Source organism: Gossypium raimondii, chromosome 3 (genome assembly GCF_025698545.1).
Source record: "Gossypium raimondii isolate GPD5lz chromosome 3, ASM2569854v1, whole genome shotgun sequence".
Taxonomy (NCBI): domain Eukaryota; kingdom Viridiplantae; phylum Streptophyta; class Magnoliopsida; order Malvales; family Malvaceae; genus Gossypium; species Gossypium raimondii.
Genome location: NC_068567.1, coordinates 4,752,891 through 4,776,331, shown reverse-complemented (window position 1 = coordinate 4,776,331; position 23,441 = coordinate 4,752,891). Strand labels below are relative to the sequence as shown.

At 31.1% G+C, this 23,441-nt stretch overlaps 4 protein-coding genes across 5 annotated transcripts; 1 reads left to right on the top strand and 3 right to left on the bottom strand.

The window, feature by feature from the left end:
* The first annotated feature begins 1,842 nt into the window (after window positions 1-1,842).
* LOC105796720 (RING-H2 finger protein ATL16) lies at window positions 1,843-3,254 on the top strand. The gene has a single exon (XM_012626512.2). It carries the CDS (start codon window positions 2,183-2,185, stop codon window positions 3,134-3,136), a length of 954 nt encoding a protein of 317 aa, XP_012481966.1. The 5' UTR covers window positions 1,843-2,182; the 3' UTR covers window positions 3,137-3,254.
* A 2,511-nt stretch (window positions 3,255-5,765) lies between these two features.
* Window positions 5,766-8,475, bottom strand: LOC105796719 (WAT1-related protein At4g08300). Of its 2 annotated transcripts, XM_012626510.2 has the most exons (7): window positions 8,374-8,475; window positions 7,334-7,600; window positions 7,153-7,215; window positions 6,949-7,065; window positions 6,646-6,877; window positions 6,399-6,557; window positions 5,766-6,326 (listed from the first exon to the last, which is right to left on the bottom strand). In XM_012626510.2, exons 2-7 carry the CDS (start codon window positions 7,540-7,542, stop codon window positions 5,994-5,996), a joined length of 1,113 nt encoding a protein of 370 aa, XP_012481964.1. In that variant the 5' UTR covers window positions 7,543-7,600; window positions 8,374-8,475; the 3' UTR covers window positions 5,766-5,993. The 2 variants fall into 2 exon arrangements, with proteins under 2 accessions (XP_012481964.1, XP_052483982.1); XM_052628022.1 differs by lacking the exon at window positions 8,374-8,475 and having other exon boundaries at window positions 7,334-7,603.
* A 4,214-nt stretch (window positions 8,476-12,689) lies between these two features.
* Window positions 12,690-15,391, bottom strand: LOC105796718 (CASP-like protein 5B3). Its single transcript, XM_012626509.2, has 3 exons — window positions 14,829-15,391; window positions 13,208-13,340; window positions 12,690-13,125 (listed from the first exon to the last, which is right to left on the bottom strand). Exons 1-3 carry the CDS (start codon window positions 14,957-14,959, stop codon window positions 12,931-12,933), a joined length of 459 nt encoding a protein of 152 aa, XP_012481963.1. The 5' UTR covers window positions 14,960-15,391; the 3' UTR covers window positions 12,690-12,930.
* A 1,479-nt stretch (window positions 15,392-16,870) lies between these two features.
* On the bottom strand, window positions 16,871-19,677 carry LOC105796717 (1-aminocyclopropane-1-carboxylate oxidase homolog 1). The gene is made up of 3 exons (XM_012626506.2): window positions 19,061-19,677; window positions 18,222-18,543; window positions 16,871-17,255 (listed from the first exon to the last, which is right to left on the bottom strand). Exons 1-3 carry the CDS (start codon window positions 19,597-19,599, stop codon window positions 17,004-17,006), a joined length of 1,113 nt encoding a protein of 370 aa, XP_012481960.1. The 5' UTR covers window positions 19,600-19,677; the 3' UTR covers window positions 16,871-17,003.
* Between the last annotated feature and the right edge of the window lie 3,764 nt (window positions 19,678-23,441).

The following is a 23,441-nucleotide window of genomic DNA, read 5'->3' as shown; positions in this document are numbered from 1 at the left end:
CTACTTACCCAACTCCCTTTGCCCCTTATTAAAATAATCATTTTCTCCAAAACATTACTAGAAAAAAAGAAATAAATTAACATGAATCAACATTGGGTTCTATTCTAGCTAAGCTAGTTTAACAATTCACACCCACCCTTCAACTGCCTTTACTTATTTAGCAATTAATAAGGGGAAAAGAAATTCTTTCCTTGAGCAAATTAAAGAAGGTTTTAAACCCTTTAAAGGTTCACTAAGAATTAATTACAAATTCTATGACAACGATGTGAACCAAAAAAGTCATTGCAGATTAGAATTTTTTTTGTTGTAATAGAAGAAGTTTCTTTTGTAAAAGAGCACACCACCTTTGACTAAAACAAATGGAAATGCCCATTTTCAAAATATACAGAGACTGTTTTTCTCACCTAAGAAAAGGGGTTGTCTTTGTATAAGCTTTGTCAACATGACAAATATGGAGAGTGTCGGTTTTTTCAAAATAATAAATAAAATTTGTGGACCTTTCTTCTGCCTTGGGTTTGGAGCGTTGTTATACAAATTTGACTTTATTAGTTAAAAGATATAGCTTTTTGGGAGTGATGAAGATCAAGGATCCACTTCAAAATATTATGTCTCATATTTCATCAAATTAGCCATAAATGTGGTTTCTTTTAAAAAATTGGATTCTAAACCCCTTTCTGTGGTTTGTAATGAAAGAATTAACGTTAAACCAACCCCATCAAATGTTCATTATCTTAGGTGTAACCTGGATTCCAGTTATACTAATTATGTTTATTATTCAGGCTTTACCTTATTATTATAGTTCACTAAAAAGGATCTAAGGGTTAACAAATTAAGTACCCTTCTTCATTGATAATTAGACTTAAACTTGGAATCCGTAAACTTTGAAATAAAAATAGATTAAATAAATTGGATGAAGTGTAAATGGATTTAACAAGAAAAAGAGAAAAGCAGATGTGAAAGGTAATCAATAAATTAGTAAACAAAATTAAAAAGAAAAATGATGGTTGCATGTGACTTTGAGACCTTTTATTTTGCTTTATGATTGATGATGATTGGGAAAAGAAAAGGAAGGCAAGCAATTGAAATGAGCCAACCTTAATTACATTCATTCCAATTAATTGTTTGTACTTTAGATTAGGTTTAGAATTTATATAATTGCTTGTAGGTAGTTTCATATTGAAAGGTATATTTATCTAAACAATATATATATATGTGGGTTCCAAAAATATATGGTAAATTAAAATTATAAAATTGTAAGTTACGTGATAAATTTATTTTTTAGATTTTTCTAGCTTTTCCATGTTTTTTTTTGCAATTTACAATCTGGTAGGAGAAGAGAATGTTTAAATCAATTTAAAGCATGATTTGTTTAAATTTAAAGAAAGATTGTTAAATCAATTTTCCCAACCAACTAAGGTAATTTGAAATAATATGCATATGTTAAGGCTTAGTGTGTCGTCTTTTTCAGCATTTTTAAAAGGTGTTTTTTCGTCGATTGAGTTTTAGTTCGATTGACATTAACATTATTATCAATGCAGGAGAATTTCGAATGTGTTGAAGCACATTATTTTCAATTTATGAGTTGAAAAAGAATTATAAATAATTTTACGCATTGTGTAAAAAAGAATAAATATAGTATTTAAAACTGTACTATTAATTAACACTATTTACCACATTTTTTAAGTTTAAACTTCAAATCGTCAAAGGCTTGGTGTCCCCACACTTCTTCATTCCTACGTTTATTTGAAGCCACCCCCATCATTCATTATGCTGAGCCAACCCATTCAATCCCCCCTACCCAATTTTTTATACCTTTATTTAATTAATAAAATCGTGTTTATATATATATATATATAAAGGCACAATAATGGGGATACTGAAGTCTGCAAATATTTTTTTTAATATTAGCAGCCAAATTGCTGGTGGAAAATCTGAAAGAAAAAAACCCACCAAATTATGTACAACTACAAATAAAGATTTCCCCCTTTTTTTTTTTTTCACTTTATAAATTGATATCATATTCATAGCCTTTTTCCTTTGAATCCCCCTAATTTTGACATCTCCTTCATATATAGTCCCCCTACCTGTGGTTTTTTTCCTCCATTTTTCTTTGATTCTTTCTCCATTTCATCAAATACCCATTTCTAGTTTCTGCAAAACAGTACCGGGTTTTTAATCTTTCATGGATCTTGTAAGGAAAAGCTCACAAGCACTTTCACCAAATATCACATCTGGTCCTCCTCCTCATTTACATTCATCAGAACCAAGTTTCCCCATTATAGCTATAGCTGTAATAGGGATTTTAGCCACTGGTTTCTTGTTAGTAAGCTACTACATCTTCGTCATCAAATGCTGTCTCAATTGGCACAGGATTGACCTTCTAAGACGATTTTCATTATCTAGAAGACGACCCGAAGACCCAATAACGCCTTACTCTCCAGCAATGGAACATAGAGGGTTAGATGAATCGTTGATAAGATCAATCCCATTATTCCAATTCAAGAAAAACAATGGGAACATCGATGAAAAGACCCTTTGTGAATGTGCTGTTTGTTTGAATGAGTTTCAAGAAGATGAGAAGCTAAGGATGATACCAAATTGCAGCCATGTTTTCCATATAGATTGCATTGACGTTTGGCTTCAAAACAATGCGAATTGCCCACTTTGCAGAACGAGAATTTCGAGTAGTACCATCAATGCACCAAGCTTAGCTCCACAAGATCCAATCATTAATGGTGGTGATGAAGGTTATGTGGTGATTGAATTAGGTGATAATAATAACCATAGTTCAAGCGATGAGTCAATTAGTGGTTCACCTATGGAGCTCAAGGATGTGGAGAAACGAGGAAGGAAGTTGCATAAAGGGACAAGCATGGGGGATGAATGGATTGATAGTAGAAACAAAGGTGCAGAGTTTGGGATTCAACCAATAAGGAGGTCGATTTCAATGGATTCATCAGCAGATCGGCAGCTATATCTAGCTGTTCAAGAAGCTATAAGACAGAAAAGGGAAGTGAATGAGGGTATTAGCCCCATTGAAGGTTGCAGTAGCAGAGTGATGAGAAGGTCTTTCTTCTCTTTTAGTCATGGTAGAGGGTCTAAAAATGCAATTTTACCTGTTTATTTGGAGACATAAAAACTACAGCTTTAGTTTGTTTTTTTTTTTTAACAATTTTGAGATTTTTTTTTCATGTATTACTAGATGAGTAAATTTGTGACATAGAATTGAAATTGGAAAAAAAATTAATTGTGAATTTTATTTTATTTTATGAGAATTGAAAAATTAGTTTATTTATTTTAATTTATTAGAAATTATTCCCTACTTATCTTATTGTTTGACTTATGCTTATTCATTACATATAAATTGCTGAATGAGTAATTTTGAGATTAGTAATTTAATGGCAATGTTTAATGATTTAAAAAACAAATTAAAGAATGGGATTCAAAAATAGAAAAAGAAAATGATGACTTTATTTGGATTTGTTTCTGGGGTTTATAAATTATAATGACTTGGTCCATTATGTTCTCAAATGACTCAAAGCCATGATTATGGACATCATTACTTATTGCTTAAACAAGTAGTTGATTAAAGATTATGTAATTATTATCTAAAACACACTTCATTAATTATAGTTTTATGTTCCTTTTATCATCACTTTAATCAATATTATTAGACAGTGATGAACATTTGCCTCCTTCTTTTGTTAATTTTTTAATCTTTTTTGCTTGATTGGATCCATTATTTGTCTCATATTTGCTTTGAGATAAGAGACAAAAGACTAAAAAAGAAGAGGAAGAGGTAGAAGGAAGGAGAGAGGTCCCATTCAATTGATTTTGGTGGGGTGTTTTCCAATTGAGAGAATAAAAGAAAAAGTTTATCAACTTCTAGTGTCAATAATGTTGTGGTTGTTGAAGAAAGAATATAGGGTTTGGCCTTGGTTGGGTATTTGGTAATGGTCCTATTCCCTCTTTGCCTACACTCAAATTTTGGGTCTCTAAAATCTACCTCTTAGAATTTGATCAATTATATGAACAAAACTTGTTATGTTGGAGGGATCAGTCCTCAAAGAATATTCACCACTCAACCTAAAAGGAGAAAATGTCATAATAACTGGTTGTCACATGATGGGTAATTTAATAAATCTCTATCAAAGAATACCTGCCAATGATCAAGGGGCATGAGCAGCTCGACTAGAAAGGACATTAACCTCCACCAATCATGAGGAAAGAACAGTTAAGCCTCAAGTTTTCACGTACTCTCATGCAGCCTAGAGTACCAAGACACCTTTTATTTTGCAAGCCCTTGACTGTCTTCAGCACAAAACCTCTTTAGCCCATCTTCCTCTCCAAGGGATTGAAACATAACTAAATCTTATTTAATCATATATATATATATATATATATATATATATTTATATATTTACAATATAGAAATAAGTCTTTTATTCCTAGATTGGTTTAGTTTCTTAAAAATAATAATAGTGGTAGTACCCTAAAATGGAAATTTTAACTTTTGGCTTTTTACAATCTATAAAATTTTAGTTTAATATAACATTTGGTATCTAAATTAACACTTTTTCCTAATTTGATACCTAAATTTTTTTCGGTCTAATTTGGTACCCAAACTTGACATGTTTTCCTAATGTGGTACCTAAACTTGACACTTTTTCTTAAGTTGGTACTTAAAACTTTTTGGGAGTCCAATTTGGTACATGAACTTCACTCTTTTTCCTAATTTGGTACCTAATCTTTTTTTTTTTATGTTCTATTTGGTACTTGTCAGATGTTTTACAAATTACTCCAATATACTACCAACGTTATTTTTTATTGGATAACAAAAATAATCAATGTCTGATTGAAATGTGACAGATGATATAATATTTTTTTGTATTTTATATGTTCGATTACTTTTAGTGTTATTTATTTAATTAATTATTTTATTAATTGAAAATTATGAATTTCTTTTTAAGTCAAACCTAGATTGACTTGTAAAGCCCATTTTCACTATTTTGATTAATATTAAAATATAAAAATTATAAATAAAATATATTTTATTATTAAATTAGAAACTTGCATAAGCTAAAACAACCTAAATTTAAAGCTCGATCCAAGCACATTAAGCCGACTGTTCTGGATGAGTAGTCTGACCCTTTCGAGTTGCGAGGTACAATTGTAATTAACAGAACAAGCCTAATGGACTAGACCCATGTAGGCCCAATAAATGGTCCCATATCAAATTGTTTTCAACAAAAAGTTATGGATTTTTTTCTTGGTTAAATGCCTAAATTAAGGCCTAATTTCTTGCAAAAGTACTTGAATAAAAGTTTTCTTTTTATACATTTTAGTCCATTTTGTAGTAAAAATTAGGTAAATGTTAATATATTTAGAATAAAAATATATAACAGCTGAATCGGATATTGTTTCAAAAGAAAATAATTTAAAATTTAATATATAATACTTGAAAAGTCCTTATTTAAATATTTTCGAAAAATTTAACTCTTATTTGATCATATTTTGAATTCTGAAAATTCAACCATTGGTTAATGGATAGTTGGGTGATAGTAAATGATTCCATTGAAATCTGTGTCTCTAATGGCTATTGCCGGGAATCTGAACATTAATGATAACTTTTGCTTCATAATATTGAACTTTGAGCCTGGAACTTTCTTATCTGAAGAGAATTTTCAGTGCTGGGGGTATCCAAATTCATGCTAATTGTCCAAAAATGTTAGTCAACAGTTTGTGTTAGTTTTGTACACTGGCTATTAAAACAATGGTAGATTTTCATATTTCAACCAGAAAAGAAACATAGATGAAGCAGGCAGGCTCCAATTTAGAACATTAATTTACAGATATGCATTTAAAACTATCTAAGATCCATAAATGTACTTGTTTCCTCTAAGCTTTTTCTATCCCCTTTTTTGCTCTCATCTTCTCCCATTTTTTTATATAATTTCTGGGATATTTTTTTGGTTATCAAAATATGCTGGTCTTCAAGGTTCGGATGGCGGTGCTTCCCTTTCAACTGAAAGGATTTTATGTGCTTTAGTATCGTTTTTGTGGTCATAAGCCAAGTAAGGCAGCTCTGCCGTGCCAATTTGAGCTTCCTGGTCACGATCTTTGCCCCACAGCACCAAATACAGTCCAATTATCACAATAGCTCCCCCTAATATGCTGCCCATATAAAGCCTTTCACCAAGGACGAAATACCCAAGAAGTGCCACCAATAACGTTGAAAGTGGATTGAACATGGTCACAAAAACAGGCCCTTTCACTTCGGTGCACCACAGTTGAATAAATATAATCAGACCAGAACACACCACTCCCTGTCATGCATGATTCAATGTTAGAACTTTACATTAAAAAAAGAAAAACATGACCCTTTTTTGGATTCTTACAGCATATAAAGTAGCCCAGAAGTCAATATTGAACCCCATTTTCCAAGAAGCTGGTTTATGGTTCACAATGACAGTGAAAACAGCTGATTGTGCTGCTCCAACAAAGCTCATCCATGTCGTTAATGACAGTGGTGCTGGATATCGTTTCAGTGTAAATGCCTACAATTTATTTTAGAACATCATAAGCATAGTGATTTAGTATATGTATGTTTTAATCTGGGGTTTTAAGTTTTATTTTTATTTTTACCTGCATGATGTATAATATAGACCAAGTTAAGCAGCTTGCAACAATGAGAATTGAACCCTTCAACCAATTCTCATGAATGGGGGATTTGCCTTGAATTTGAACAAGAGGAGGCCCTAGGATTTTTACTGCAGGACCCTTGTATAATGTCATCATTGTTACACCGACCAAGGAGACAAAAGTTCCGATTACTTTGGCTATTCCTCGTGGATTCCGAAGATTAACGACCTCCAATCTGTAATAAAAGTTGAATATTCATGGAAGGTTTTGCTAATTTATGGATGGAATTCGAAATCGATATCTAACCTGAAAACAACTGCGATTATGAACGTCAATGAAGCTATGGTATTCACCAGTGCTGCAAGGAATGTTGGTGAAGTGTATCTTAAGCTCACGAAATACATGTTGAGGGTCAAACTCACCCTGTCGTAATCCAACAAAGCACAAGTTTAGGTTGTTTTCATGTTAGTCGAACATCTCTACTTAAAAAGAAAAATGAAAAATACGTACCCTAAGATGGAGAGAACAAATATCTCTAGAAAAAGGGCAAAAGTCAGCTTTGGCCTCTTTTTTCTGCACCAAAAGAAAAAAAAAAACAGACCTGAATATTCCAAACACTTTTATAAAAGATTAGTGCAGAGTATGGCTGACCCGTCGCGTTTTATTAGAACAACGTAAAATAGTAACTTACCTTTCGAGAAAATAGGCGAAGGGGAACATGACGATGCCGGCTACAACATGTCGGTACGTAATGTGGACATGAGGGTTCATTCCATGATTAAAGCAAGCTTCAGTGAAAATATATAGGAAAGTGTAACCAAACTGGCTAAGCACCATAAGTATATGAGGCTTGAACCTCCGGTACATGTCCGAATACGAGGAACCGGATTTGTCTGCCATTGTTTTGCCGTCGCCGGTGTTTTGTTTCTTTTCCCTCTGTTTCAACTTTCTTAACAAACTGAAGAAGCAAAACTGAGTATATAAGTACACGCATGAAAAAAGTGATGATGTGCATTGTTCTTTTAATCTCCATTACTGTTGCCATGTTGTTGTCAGTATCATGTTCTTGTTGATTCCCTTCATGAATGTCTTTTAAAAAAAAAATCAAAGAATAATTTCCCATATTCTTTATGAAAATTCTTTTGTTTCGAATAATTCATGACAAGTGATTTAATACCAAGCATTGGAAATAAATTTAAAAAAAAAAAACACATAAACTGATGGTTGGTTTTCAAAAAATTCTTACATCAATTTGCTTCATGATCTAATCAAGATATGCCTGATTCTTTGATTCATTATGCTAGATTTATGAACTTGTTGTCAATATCTGCTTCAATTTGCGTAGGCATGCAAGCTTATCAAACCCTATGTTTATTCGAGTTCGAAGGGGAATATTAAATATACGTATACGTCAGTTTTTTCATATATTTGAATGTTTGTAACATCATAAATGTTCGGATAATATAGCATGAACGTGACATTGCTGGTTTTTACAGAGTTTTCTGTCATTTACCCAAAAATTATCAGTCCAAATAAAATCAGAATTGAATCCTTTTACGATCTCGATTTTATTCTTATTCTTAACCTTTAAATATATATATAGATAATATTTGATTAAAAATTCTTCAGTAAGTGAGTAAATAAACAGTTGCATGCATGCATGTTCTGACTCTTATAATTTACCTTCTTTTCAGTTTCCAAATTCATAAGTAAAACAATAGTAAAACAGACCTGATCAATCTGGTTTTTGGCTTTGAATGATTCCAACTATGATCAACCTTGAAAATTCAAGTTTTTTTTCCGGGGAAACAAACAGAAACTAAACCCAGAATTTGTAAGTGTTTTTCAATGAGGCAGTTCTATACAATGTAATGAGATCTTATAATTAAGAAAATATATCTAAATTAGATGATGTTTATTGCCTGTAAGGTACAAATTGCGGAAAAAGGGAAGAAAATTAACATTGAACTTTGTTGGTTGGCAGCAACTCTTATTGCTGTTCACTGTTTTCTTTTAATTTTTTTTTAAAACAACTGTTTAAAATCGATTTATTGTTTGAAAGAATTGGATTCGAGTAATCCTTCTGCAATTTTAAAGAAAAAACATTTCAACCATGAATAATGAGATACTCCTCAATTAGAAGAATATTCAAAAGGATAAAATTCCGTTCACTAATAATAAAAATCATAATTCCTTTCTAACTCATAAATACGAAAATAATGCGTTTCAACATACTTAAATTCATATTTTCTTGTATCGACAACAATGCCTATACCAATCAAATTAAAACTTAATTGATAGATACGTGATTTTTAATTGTTATATAAAAGTATGAAAAAGATATAATATTAGCTATCATCTTAAAGAGAGAAATTGGGATGAGAGTTTTATAGTAAATATAGCTAATTCATTTAAATTTAATTAATATATATTAATTGCAGCCTCGACTCTACCAAGCCTAATTCAAGATTCATTTGGATAGGGACTTGGAAAATTTCCTCCTATTGTAAAAACATATAATCATGTAATTGGTTAGGTTATTAATTTATGATTCAATTACTTTAACAATAATTAAATAAAAAATTAATGAAAAGAATTAAAACAGGTTGAATCACCAAAATTTTGTCTTAATTTCTATTTTTTAACGAACTTACAGGTATTTGCTTTATTTTCAATTATATACTACCAGTTAAACTCAACTGATCATCGATTTTCGATTCGATTAGACAATTTGATCTGATTCTAATAATATTAGTTCTTTTTATTTGAAGAAGGTATTGATTGAAACCTAACTCTCCTAGTTATTCAGTACCAAAACTAGCAAGTTATGGCCAGAGATGGAGAAAGAAAAAATAAAGCAATTGAAGCATGTCATGCAAAATTTTAGATGGAAAACAGTATATATTTAGAAGTTTGTTTAAGGTTCACGTCTACCCCTATTCAAGGATGGGTTATTTTACTGAGTTTGATTGGTTGGTTAGGTTCGGATTTTGAATATTTTTTATACTTTAAATTGGTTCAATTCGACCGGAATTACAATTATTAAAAATTGTTTGAATTCCCTATCTAGCTGGTCTACTCATTCCCCTGGCTTTATATATTATGGCTATAATGTGCCTAAAATTGCATATATTCCCAGTAGGCTGACTCGACAATAACTTTGGCTTGATTGTCATTATGTCATATTTCCATCTCCAACCAGAAATTCATGGATGCTATAACACCAATTAAAGTGGAGAATATTTGTCTAAAACAGCAATTTTTACAAACTTGTCCGTCTGTTTAGACGTCAAAAGATCACGAAAAATTGATAATCCATGGCTTTATTATCGCTTTAAGACGTACGTACCTTAATAATCCTCTCCACCTTGAACTACCCAAAGAAAAATTTTAAATAAATCGAGCAAATTCTATAAACATCCTTATGATAATTTTGAGGGTACCAACACTTTTTCAAAGTTTCGGGTTTAAATTTAGAAATAAATAATTGATGAGTTGCCTTTGATATAATATAGATATATTGATATACTAGCGTGGGAGTATAATCTTGAATATATTTATGTCGTGTTCATACTCATGTAGAAAATACTTGTTTTTGAAGTAAGATAGGCTGGGTTGTCTAAATCACACAAAAGTGATAAAATGGTGTTATCCTCCTCCAATTTAAGCGGTTGAGCCTTTTCCACCTATTATCGAGTTTTATGTTGCATGTTTAACATGATAGCTGAGTGTAGTTCATATTGTCATGATGTGCTGTTTATATTTATTTAGCGAGTTTTCACCTATTACCAAGTGTGTAATTTATGTTGTTTTGATGTGCGTTTGAGACTTTTCACCTATTACCGAGTTTTATGTTGCATGTTTAGCATATGATTAAATTACACATGAGAGATATTATCTCTTATCTAGCGATGGCAACAAGGCAGGACGGGGAGGTTTTTTGCTAGTTTCGACCTTGATTCGATTTTTATACTGCCCGCCTAACCCATCATGAACTCGATTTTATTTAAAAAATTCATCCCAACCCTAAAATATCCTATCTCAACCTGTTTCGAAATTTTAAATAATATTTTATAATATATTAAAATTTACAAAATTAAACCATGTATTATAAAACCTTATAAAATAATAAAATTTATAAAATTACAATATATGTTAGAAATGATTATAAAATTATGAAATTATAATTAAAAACATGAAAATAGTTATAAAATTAAAAGATATGTATTTTGCAAATATATCTTAACAAGCAAGATGAATTTTTCCTAAACTTGATCTCAATGGGACCTCGAAAATTTTAATAATAAACTGATCCATTTCATCTTATCTTAGAACTTGATTTTCAAAATACTAAAAAACTATCTCTATGGAATACATGTTCGAGGTTTAAGTTTTTTTATCATCTTTACTCTTATCAATTAAATTCTAAATTACGTGTGATATTGTAAGAAAACAAAACAAAAGTAAAAGTAAAAGGAGGAGACGGTAACCTTGACCTTCTAAAAATAAATTTACCCTTTAATTTTTAAAATTTATAAAATTATAAATAAATATAATGATAAAATTATACCATAATCTCGTAAAAATTTATATTTTAAATTTGGGACTTAAACAATATTCTAGCTTCCCCTATTGTAAAGGATGGTTGAGGATGAATGGTGTATGGTTGTGGGGTAGAGCATTAAATCCAAATATATCTTGTACTAAGGTTTGACATTGCATTTACACTTAGAAATGATGATACACTAACACAATGAAAGGGCAACTAACAAGCACTTAAATGATATATAAATTAAATATTAAAAGATTATAAAATCTATTTAATATATTATATAAAATTAAAACAAATATAGCTAAGTTGTTTGATAAATCTAAATTTTAAAATTTTAAAGGATAATATAATGTTAAATAAAATTAATTGAAATATATATATATATAGTTAGTTTGATAAATATAAATTTTAAAAATTTTAAACGCGAAATCTTTAAAGGATAATATACTGTGAAATAAAATTAACTAAATAAATTACATTAAGTAATTAATTAATTATTTTTTATAGAAAACTTTTATTAGAATTATCTTGTTTAAAAAATTAAAATTTTAATTGATTTATTTTCGTATAATGATAAATTTAATCCTCAACGTTTATGCCTTTTGTCAATTTAGCTTTTATTCTTTTTAGTCAAATTTTAACTTTTTAAAAAAGTCAAATTGTTTTCTTTTAATGGAAATAAGGAATAAAACATTAATTTTTTAATGAGATTGGCATGTCAACCCGCGGGTTAGTTTGCATGTACTTCATGTTGGCATGATACTATTTGTCTTATATTCACATCTATAAATAATTTAAAGATATTAAAAAATTATAAATAAAAAAAAAGCATGAAATACATATGAATTGTCATGCCGGCTGTTATGTTTAAAAAATAACAAATTGACTCTTTTTGAAAGATTGATGATCAAATTTGATTCTTTTTAAAAAGTTGAGGGCCAAATTTAGCTAAAAAAAAGTAATGACCATATTAGTAAAAAAATGTAAATATTAAGGACGAAATTTGTCATTGTGCAATTTTTTTTTCAGCAAGTTATCGAAAAGGGTAAAGGTAACTTTTCATGCCTTGCATTCTAAGCATGTTGGCAAGAGCATGACTGGGCAACCAATTACCACTAAATTTCACATGATATGCACAAATATGATAATGTTCTCCCTTATCCCATCTCCAATTACAGAAGAATAAATATGATGATGATGTGACATTTTTATATCGTGTCGTACTATCACTTAAAAAATTATAAAGAATTAGACGATAATATGATAGTCTCAAAGCATCATGTCATTACAAAAACCGAATTTAAGAAAAAAAATACCGATTTTAAAGATTAAATGTTGCTTAATCTGTATTATAAAAGAGGTTGTGATACGGGAATTGAGAAAAAGGACTGCAGATACTAAAACCCGAACCTTAAACCTATATTAGTGATTGCATGAATCAACTAAATTGAACCCAGAATTCAGAACAGTTAGTTCTTCAGGTAACTCAACTTGGTTGCATGTAAAGGAGGAAACTTCCCCTATCTATTTACTTTCCAAATCCACAAATTTGATGTTTTCATTTACCAGACCAGAAACAAAAAATGATACCAATAAGGGAATAAAATAATGCTGCTTGAGTATAACTACAATCAACCCCTTTTCTTTTTCTATGGATGGTATAAACAATCAAAATTTCTAAGACTAACAGTTTCTTGGAGCGTGGAAGAAGACCGAGAGCCTGTACAACAACCGGTTTAACCTGCCGCAAATAGCCATAGCATGATTAAGAATGATATCGAAACTGCCACCCAACCAAGGAAAGCTAAGGCAACTGCCAATTGATATTTTTGGCACTCTTCTCCGAGTCCACAACTTCCCAAGTCATTGAAATATAATACGGCAATGCCGCCCGAGGAAGATGCGGCAGCCAAAGACAACAACGCGGTCACCTGTGTAAAATTTGATAAAAGTTGAGTTTTCATTGGCAGTAAAAAATATCAAGAGGGTTTGAAGGTTTGAAAAGTGGTTGACCCAATCTCCGACAACGTAAAGGCTGACTAAAACTGGATTATGGAGGACCTTCTTTTTCACCAAGGCAATTCCGTCTAATATCGCAAGTGCAAAGCTCCACACAACTTGCAATCCCATTGAAGCAATAAGGTAGCTGCACAAGCAAACCGTTAAAGAGTTATCCAATTATAAACTCGTTGCATTGAGGATATCAGTACAGAGATATAACCATCAAAAGACCCTTCAAATACATTAGAAAAGCTTATAAATAATTGAAAAGCCATTATATCCGACACTCACACTTGAGTCTAAGTAATGGATTTGAACTTCTTTACAAATGAGTAAAGCGGGGACATATAGGAATGGACCATGAAGACTCGATGAACCACAAATATGCAGCTAAGATTCAATATCTTTGTTCACAAGGATTAGTAAAACAAACAAAACTTTCAGCACTAGAATTTGATACATTAAAAAATGTAGAATTCATTGCATGAACTATTTACATATCTGGTAACTAACTTTGTTTAAGCCATAAAACAAGATCGGCATCAGACCGATATCGTGACAATGAGAAGTCTTAGCATTAATATGTCCCTGCTATGGTTCCAAAAGATGATGAAAATTTTATCATCATAAACTTAAACCTTACTATATTCTAACTCAGCTAGCAACTTCACAAGGCATAATCCTGTTGTCATATACTTGATCCTAATACCGTCCCTGGTAGATACAAAGGATACATGAAGAAGATCTAAACTAAAGCATAAGCAGATATATCATCCCTTATCTAGCCTAACATACTAGAATCTGCCACAATGAATAAGTAATTTCTGTCTTCCCTTTCTTTTCTCTAATCCATGTCTACCTAGTATCTGTTCATGCATCAAATATAAACCCTAAATAAAACCCGAATTCCATAATTGTCCTAATACAAAATTACTTGAATCTGGAAAGTTATACATATGATTTGCAGTCTGCCTTCTCCTTTTTTCATAAATTAAATAGTTTGATAAGAATGCATTCGCTATGTAACCCGAACCCTTCGGTTTCCCCAAAACTGCCCGACACAAATTCGGATTCAGTTATGGCTATTGAAGTATGATTCTCTAAATGCATGGAAAAACTTGGATAAAACAAGTGTACACATTCGATATTCGCCACAAGTCCGAGTAACATAGTATCAAATTCATCAAAAATTTCCTATTTTTTCAGTTAGATTATACCGATTTACAGAAAAATGCAACTCATTTCTGAACAAAATAATTCAACTCACCGTTACCATAAACAGCAAGAAAAGCATATATTTTCAACCTCACAAATTAATATAAACAAACATATACATACATGCATATATATATATAGCACTGCCTTTATTAGTCAACCTCAAGGAGAGAATCCATCCATTAAATCAGATCTTTAGTACAGCATCAAAACAAAAGTTAAATACAGCCGGCCAGTTCAAATATGCCTAACCAAATTTTGCAAAATGAACAAAAACTATGAAAAGGATTCTCACACCTAACATGATCTTCAACTTCACAACACAAAATAGAAATTAAAAAGCAAAAGCAAAGGAGCATAGCCCCAGAAAAATCATACCCAAAATGGAAGGACAGGAAAAGAGGTAAAGGGAAAATACCAGAAAGCAGTGAAATTGAAGAAGTTCGAAGTTGTAGACATGGAAGCAATTGAACCAGCTGCAAAAACACACTGCATAATCCTCAAAAATAGGCTAGTCAAAGTCCCTGGACTTCCAGGAATTGCTCTCATTTTTTACTTTTACCTCCAAATCCAAAGAACAATTTTCACTAAATCTCCATAGCTCACAAAAAAAAAAAAGGAAGTTGTTTTTAAGAGAAATAAAAAAGACCCAGAAACTGAAATCGGCAGATTAGATGATAAATTTTTTAAATTAAGAATTTTGAAGAAACCCAGAGAATACAAAAGGAACAATAACGAGGAGGGCGGCATTAACAAGTCGAACAAGCAACTTGACTACTAAAAAAAATTATTATGGACATTAATTTGATAGGCAAAAAAAAAAAAAATAATAATAAACAGGTTTTGTTGACAATAATGGTAATGGTAATGATAAAATACCGACCAAAAAAATTGTCACTTTCCATTTTCAATTTCAAGGTTTCAACAGTTTCAACTACCTAACTCCCCCTGAGCTCAACTCTCAATTTTAATGGGCTAAGTAACTTTATCTGATGTCTCACCCGACTCTGTTCTTACGTGTTAATAACGCTTTTAAGGTTTTTATTGTTGGTTAACTTCTTCTTTAGTCCCTCTAATTTTCAAGCTTTGAAATTTAGTCTTGACCCAAACACTAGCAATTGGTTCCGTTAGGTTAAAATTACTAGTCTTGTATTATGCATACAGTTGAAGCTTTAGTCCATATTCTTCAATTAGATCATTCTGAGCCCCTATACTTTTCTGAATTTGAAATTTCAATCTTGACATAAATTACAACCATTGATCCAATAACTACATTTTTAGTAAGTAATATGTGGAAATAACATGCTATAATAATATTACGATATGATAATATCATGTTAGTTGCATCAAATTTTGGAAATGATAGAACTTAATGAATTTAAAATTATCGTTTGAGGATTGAAATTTTAAAATTTGAAAAGTATAGGGACTAAAATGACTAAATTAAAGTACAAAGATTAAATTCAAAAGTTTTATAAAGTACAAGGACTAATAGCATAATTTACCCTTTATTGTTTGAATTATATTTTAAGTTTTTAATATATTATTTTTATTTGTACTTTGATAAAATTTTTATTTTAGATTGAAAAATTGATCTATGTTCTTTTATTTTATAATTAAATATTAAAATTTATTCAGATTTTAATTAAAATTTAATGGTTTTTAAGAGATACTTTGAAATTTTATTTGAATGAAATAAATATTAATGATCTTTTTTGCATTTATTGACAATATTCTTTTTCTCTTTTTTTTGTATTTTTAAAGCAACAGATTAGTGCTTAAATTAGATTATGAATTTCGGATAAGCTTTTCACTTAGTTAATTATTCCATTTTCAAACTTTTTTTTTTCTTAATGGTAATCAACAAATTCAATTTTAAATACAACCTCTTTTCTATCTTTAGACATCTTTTTTTATTAAGGAAAACCTGAATTATATTTTAACGCTTTGAGATGTATGAGCATATATAGGGATGATAAATCCACCACCGCACCATAATTAGTATGCTTTGCTCCACCATCTGTTCTGCTCCACTTGTATAATCTTCAATTACTGAAAAGAGCGGAATAGGTCAATCAGTTATTTAAACCGCTCCATTACCACTGTTTAAAAAGAAAGTCTACCCCTTGCCACCCTATATCCAGAACAAATCAATTCAAAATTTATCATAATTTAAATTTTTATTTATCCTACATCATAGAGTAATGAAACTAAATTTAGTTCAATCCATAATTATCTAAGGTTACATCTTACTTCATTAAATTATAAACTAAAATTTAAAATATTCCAATTAAATCATCAAATTTTATGTATTAAATTAGTTCAAGCACCATTTTTGTCGGGTTCTTTTTGTTCCTTTAACTAAAGCAGCCCCATGAGAATACCAAATAGGAAAATTTATTTACCAGAGGAGTGGATGGAGATCAGCCACGTCAAAAAACGATAATAGCTGCAATGATATATGTAAACAAATTTACTCTAAAAGTAAATAAGAACACCATTATGTCTTCTGCAACTCGCAAGTTTAGGGTGCAAATTGCAATGATCATATGTAGACTAATGTTTACAGCTTGAAATGTAGGCGAAAATGTTTTCAGAGCCTAAAGAGATGAAGGGGAGAAGTTCCATCAAGACCATGTTGATAAATGTAGGAAACATAGTCTTTAACTGTGGTTTGCCTGTAAAGTGGAGGATTGTGTTGAGAGAGCAGCTCTTTAATGGGTCCATAAACTCTTGAAGATGGTAATAAGCCTGTGGTGAAAAAGCTTGCCACTGATACTCTTGGTCCTTCACGGTTTGCCAAAACTCTGTGCTCCACGCTTTTGAACTTGTCATTTGTTATAAGCTATTAAACCACAAACAAATAAAGTTAATGCAGACCAACTCGGAGTTTAATTCAATTGTTTAATGTGATTTATCAAATGAAATAACATATACTAAATCTCTAACTTTATAGATACAAATATGTGAACTATCTTTTTGGTCTAATACCTTTTGGTATCTGATAAGCACATTAAATCCCGATTTATTTTGAATTGCATCGAGTTGATCCTCAAAAGAAGAGAAAGCTTTCTTTAAGGTCATTCTTCATTCACAAGACTCAAAACTAATATTTTGTTTTAGTGGCACCAAGTTCCTTCCTACTTGACTCAATAGAGGTTAGTATTACTTTATTTTCTTCATTGAATTATGTAATAAGTATATTTATAAAAAATTTAATATAATTAGTAAATCATACTTTGTTTGAATGGTAAAAGGTAAATGTTGAAAACTATAGACTTAGACTCAAATTTTATTATGTGTATTTATATTTGTATTTTTTTATATAAGAGATATGAAATGACAAAATACTCCTAGACTAATATAATTTAAGGTAAATTACAATAAAAGTCACCCAACTATAGTTTTTTTTCTTTTTTTCATTCAACTATGAAAAATTATAAAATAGTCACACAACTATGTAATTTTATCTTTTTGGTCACCCAACTATCTTGTATTTTTGGGTGTTTCCATTTCTACATTAGCCAGCTGGTAACAAAAAGATAAAATTGAATAGTTAGACCATTTTGTAACTTTTTATAGTTGTGTGACTAAAAAAGAAAGAAAATCATAGTTGGGTTACCTCCATTATAATTTACCCTATAATTTATTTTATAAAGTAAGAGTTACCCAATTGAATTGATGTTATTAAATCGTGACCCCAAAATCATTAAAGGATTTAATATTCGTAGAGATAAAAATTTACTATAAATATAAAAATGATGACATCCAAGTGTGGGGGAAACTAGAATAATTAGAAAGTGAGACTTGCCTGTAAAAGATCTCCAACATTAATCACCAAGGCACCAGGCACCGGAGGAACATCGAGCCATTGATCTTCATAAAGCACTTGCAAGCCCCCAATTTGGTCTTGTAAAAGCACCGTTAGGAAGTCATTGTCGGAGTGCTTGCTCGTGCCGAAGGTCAGTTCGGGTTCGGGACATGGCGGATAGTAATGGCTTAGGACTGCAAGTCCCTCGGCACATCCCATCTCCTCCAGGTGATTTGAGCGTAGTCCAAGAGCTTCGGACAATACTCTAAATAAACAACTCCCCAATCTCATTACTTCCTTCGTGTATTTCACTAGAATATCTCTGCAATCCAAGGGTTAGTTTAATAATAAAAGCTTTAAAATATAAAATTAATCAAGTCCTTTACTTAGATTAAATTACAGTTTTGGTCCTTCTACTACATCAAATTTAAGATTTAATCTATGTACTTTAATTTTACAGATTCTTTTACTTTTATAATATTATTAGTTAATTCAAATAACTAACATTGTTAACTATAGTCAATTAAAATGTTAAATTAAAATATAAAACTAAAATCTAAATTTAACCATAATAGAGGAACAAAATCAAAATCAAAATCAGAATTTAACTTTTATTTAAAAGTATGCTTTTCTGTTCAATATAATTCTATGTGTAATTTGAAGGAATTTGGGGTAATTACATTAGTAGTTAATATTATCTACGAAAACTTACAAAATGTTTACTCATCTATTTAATTTTATCTTTTTTTATCACCACCTAAAAGGAAATTTCTAATAGTTAAGTGATTATTAATGTAGTTTACCCAAAAATTAATATCCGAAAGAATTAATAAGCTTACCTCAACACCTCAGGCAATTCTTGAGGCTGGGGAGGATCAGGAGCCATCATGCAGAAACAGGTATCTCTCCAGTTCGCAAATGGAGCTGTATACAAGTCAAAGTTGCTCTGATATCTAAACCTGCTTCCCGATTCTCTTGCGTAATACTTTTTCTTCACTTCAGTATCTTGCTCGAAAAATCTTCGAACCCCATCTTTCATCTCTTCAAGAACACTTACAGTTATCCCATGGTTGACAATCTGGAAGAAGCCCCATGTCTCTGATGCATGCCTGACTTGGTCACTGATCTCTTTATGCCGCCGTGGATCATCTTCGATCCCTTGTAGATCAATAACTGGAATTTTGTATTGGGTTTTCTTCGTTGTCTCTAAAGTGTTCGATGAAATGTCTGAACGGATGAACATACGAGGAACCTTAGTGATTCCAGCATCTACCAGACCTTTGACACCGGCTTTTGAATTGTCGAATGCTTTCAGTTCCTTTTCTCTGTCGTAGTTGTTGGAATCATCATGAACTCCAGCTCCACTGGTGACCACCATTTTTTTCAGTGTGCTTTGTTCCTATCGTTTTAATGTAACAAAAGCATTTGAAATTTTCTGAGAATGACAAATGAGGTTAAGAAAGCATGGAAATTTGTTTATCAGTAATGCGGATGGTAATCAGCCACGTCGAAAGCGATAGGACCGATGATAGCTGCTTGGTCCCATGCTCCGAAATTTTAAATAATATTTATAAATTAAACCATGCATTATAAAACCTTAAAAAATTAATAATATTTATAAAATTACAATATATATTAGTCATATTATAAAATTATGAAATTATAATTAAAAACAGGAAAATAGTTACAAAATTAAAAGAGATGTATTTTGTAAATATATAATAAGAGAGCAAGATAATTTTTCTTAAACTTGATCCCGACGCGACCTCAAAAATTTTAATGATAAACTAATTTGTTCCATCTCATCTCAAAATTCGATTTTTAAAATTTTAAAAAAAATATGTTTCTATCAAATTCATGTTTAGGGTTTAAAGTTTATTTAAAATTTTTTATTTAAATTGACCTAAATAAAATAATTAATTATGAAAATAATTTAAGACCAAAATCTTGTACGAGAATAATTTATTTTCTACAATGCACGTTGATGTCGTTATACCCATTGCTGGCACCACCCCATCATCATCATCATGCAATCATCGCTTTTTTTTAAATATATATATTTCTGGGTGCTGCCATTATGTCCAGTGGCATTAATATTTATTTTTTTTCTACATACCCGTAAAAAATACGAGTATTCTAGAAGGAAAAAGAAAAAAGAAAAAAAATTAATTGGTGTCATTGACCTCTCTTGCGACACCAGAGGTTTTTTTTTAAATATTTTTTTATGGGTGGCCGGCCTCTATGGCTACACCGGATAATTTTTTTTGTCGGTCTATCATGTGGCACTGGAATTTTTTTTAAAAATAATTTTATCATCCATTCTCTAAAATGAAGACCTGGATCCGATGCAGCAAAAAAAGAATAGACACTTTCATTGTAGAGTGAAGAAGCATGAGGACAAAGAAGGAAAAACGTCGTCACCATTACTAAAATCTCATAATAAGGCTCCTCTCTTTTTCATCTTCATCTTCTCCAACAACATCCCTTCCTCCATAATAAAGCTGATAACTGGTTAATTTAATTTAAAAGAAAAAAAGTGATTGTCATAAAGAAAAATGTGATTATTAAAAAGTTGCTAAATAAAAATATCAATTGAATTGAAAAACTAAATAAATTTAAAATATTTTCTTTTAATTGTAGTTAAGGCACTTTCAACCTTGAAATAAAGTTGTATACATTTTAAAAAGTATATTTTTTAATAGTTGTAATAATAACTTTTTTGGCCACCCTTTTTAAAAAAATATTTTTTAATACTTGTAACAGACACATTTTTTTCCACCGAATGATTATCTACCTTAAGTGTGGTTCTCATGATTTTTTCCACCAACAAACTAGACCCCCCAATCGTAGTCAGTTCAATTTGTCGTGAAGTGTTATCTTGCAACGAAATTCCCTTACCTTCAAGTTGGGCATTAGCCCCCCGAATTAATCAAAGGAAACGAATCATTCCCAATCTATTCCAAAGACACGACCTTTCCTGCTAACAATCTCAGAGGCCTTAACAAATCCACACGGCCCAAACCCCTGCCCATCGTCACGATCCATAACTGAATCACCCAACCCAATGGATTATCCCTTATATTTAGCAATAATTCCAAGCTTAGAAATCTGCACATCCCCCAACTCAACTCATTTTCCCTGAAATCTTGCAAAGCATTAAATTGGGATCCCTGAAGATTTGCACTTACCTTGTCATCCTTGCTAGAGCCCTTACTCTGATCAGCTCTCATTGACCACAAATCCACTATCATCCAAGGACCATACTCCTCAACCCCTTCATGATTAACCTTAAGTCCACTGGGAGTATAACTGAATGCAATACAACATCATCACCTCCTTGCTTCTCTTGAAAATATAAAGCCGGACACAACTTTTTCATATGACCATAGTAACCACACGCAAAGCACACGTTAGGCAGAGATTCATACTCCACCTTCTGCACCCGACCATCCATTTTAATATTAGATACTAATGGTTTATTCATGTAAACCATAATTGCCAAACGAACAAACCTGCCTCGCAAACTATTTCCCCAATCGACTTAATTACACTCCTTCTATACATAAAGCCTAGAACACCTAGGAATCGAATCCATACGACAACACTAGATGGGAACGGTTGACTCGTGGAAAAATATTCAGACCAATGTTGCATCGTGAGATAATGGCTAAACACTATCCACGGACCTTCAGTAAAAGCCCGAACATAACCTGCTTCCTCATGTAGTTTAACCAAATAATAATCATTCTCTAGATCCATGATCATTATAGTAGTTGAAGGCTTCCACAGACTATAAATCTTATTAGATATCGCATGATAACCAATCTTCCTACCCAGAAGTTTCACGAAAATCGTCCTTGACATGCTCTTACACAAAATCTGATGAACACGACCAGAAAATATAATCGTCGACATGTTGTCCTCTGTTCCAACAATCACATCCACTTCAAGCAACTAAACATCATCCTCATCCATATCCAGCACCGCCTGCCCTATCGATCTCTTGAATCCAACCAACATGTCCTTAAAAGAAACACGGGTAATCTATTCACTCTCCTCCCCTAACGATTGCTCCCGGATATCCTCCCCGTGAAAATCACATTGCATTTCCATAACATTGATATCTTGTATCCTTTATAGTTCTATTCAATGTCTTGTAAGTTGAACTCATTTCAAATATCTTGATTTTTAATCTATATGTAGATTCTTGAGACAATATTTTAATTCCTAATACAAGTAATTTATTCTAAAATATTATCTTGAGAATCTACACACAGATTAAAAGTCAAAATATTTTAAATGTGTTCAACTTACAAGACATTGAATATAACTATAATAATTATTTTTATAATAAAATTGGTTTCTAACTAAATTTTTTCTAAAATTTATTTGGTTCATTTACTTTTTCTTGTTAACTAGTGCCGGAAAACTAATTTTTCCCAATTTTCGACATCAAAACTTTATGTGTTGCTGAAATACTCAGAAAGAAGTTTTATTTTGAAACAAACTTTCAATTTTTCTTAAATTTTCTTTCTCAATATAAGTGAAGATTTCAAAGTTTTCACTTCATTACTCTACTATTACAAAGAACTTTTCCATGTTTATTTTTGTGGGTTTTGCCTTGTTTTACTATTCATTTCTTTAACGTTGCAATGAAATTTTTCAATGAGTTTTGGCAGGATTTTTAATATTCATTTTCTTGGATTTTTAAAAAATTTTAACAGGATTGCCTAACACACCAAAGGCACAAAAAAGTTGATTTTTTTTAAAAAAAGACACCGGTGCTACCAAGAAGAATGGCGGCACCAAAAAGTATACTGACTTTTTATCTGACACTTTAAAAAAAATTTCTCCGCTACCGCTAGAGAGGACGACACCTATTAAAATATAAACTTTTTTCCTCTCAGGTTACTCGTATTTTTAAAGGGTATTTAAGAAAATACATACCGGTGTCATTAGACACAATGGCGGCACAAAAAAATTATTTTTTTAAAATCGATAATCATTGGGTAATGATGATGAGTGATATCGCCGGACAGGTTGGCGGCATTAAAATCGATAATCATTGGGTAATGATGAGGGGTGATATCGCCGATCAAGTTGGCGACACCGATAGTCACTATAGAAAACAGATCATTCTCGTATAAAATTTTACACCTAGATATTTTTATTATTAATCAATTCTTTTTATTCAGTTTCGAAAAAAACGATTCAGAAAAA

What these genes read in the sequence shown, in the direction of transcription:
- LOC105796720 (XM_012626512.2), top strand. Translation starts at nt 2,183, where the DNA reads ATGGATCTTGTAAGGAAAAGCTCACAAGCACTTTCACCAAATATCACA.
- LOC105796719 (XM_012626510.2), bottom strand. Translation starts at nt 7,542, where the DNA reads ATGGCAGACAAATCCGGTTCCTCGTATTCGGACATGTACCGGAGGTTC. An exon ending in ATAATCGCAGTTGTTTTCAG is followed by an intron (nt 6,878 to 6,948) that starts GTTAGATATCGA and finishes CTTTTATTACAG; the next exon opens with ATTGGAGGTCGTTAATCTTC. An exon ending in CTATATTATACATCATGCAG is followed by an intron (nt 6,558 to 6,645) that starts GTAAAAATAAAA and finishes AATAAATTGTAG; the next exon opens with GCATTTACACTGAAACGATA.
- LOC105796718 (XM_012626509.2), bottom strand. Translation starts at nt 14,959, where the DNA reads ATGAGAGCAATTCCTGGAAGTCCAGGGACTTTGACTAGCCTATTTTTG. An exon ending in TTCAATTTCACTGCTTTCTG is followed by an intron (nt 13,341 to 14,828) that starts GTATTTTCCCTT and finishes TTGCTTGTGCAG; the next exon opens with CTACCTTATTGCTTCAATGG. An exon ending in TTTACGTTGTCGGAGATTGG is followed by an intron (nt 13,126 to 13,207) that starts GTCAACCACTTT and finishes AATTTTACACAG; the next exon opens with GTGACCGCGTTGTTGTCTTT.
- LOC105796717 (XM_012626506.2), bottom strand. Translation starts at nt 19,599, where the DNA reads ATGGTGGTCACCAGTGGAGCTGGAGTTCATGATGATTCCAACAACTAC. An exon ending in GAATTGCCTGAGGTGTTGAG is followed by an intron (nt 18,544 to 19,060) that starts GTAAGCTTATTA and finishes CTTGGATTGCAG; the next exon opens with AGATATTCTAGTGAAATACA. An exon ending in ATGTTGGAGATCTTTTACAG is followed by an intron (nt 17,256 to 18,221) that starts GCAAGTCTCACT and finishes GTGGTTTAATAG; the next exon opens with CTTATAACAAATGACAAGTT.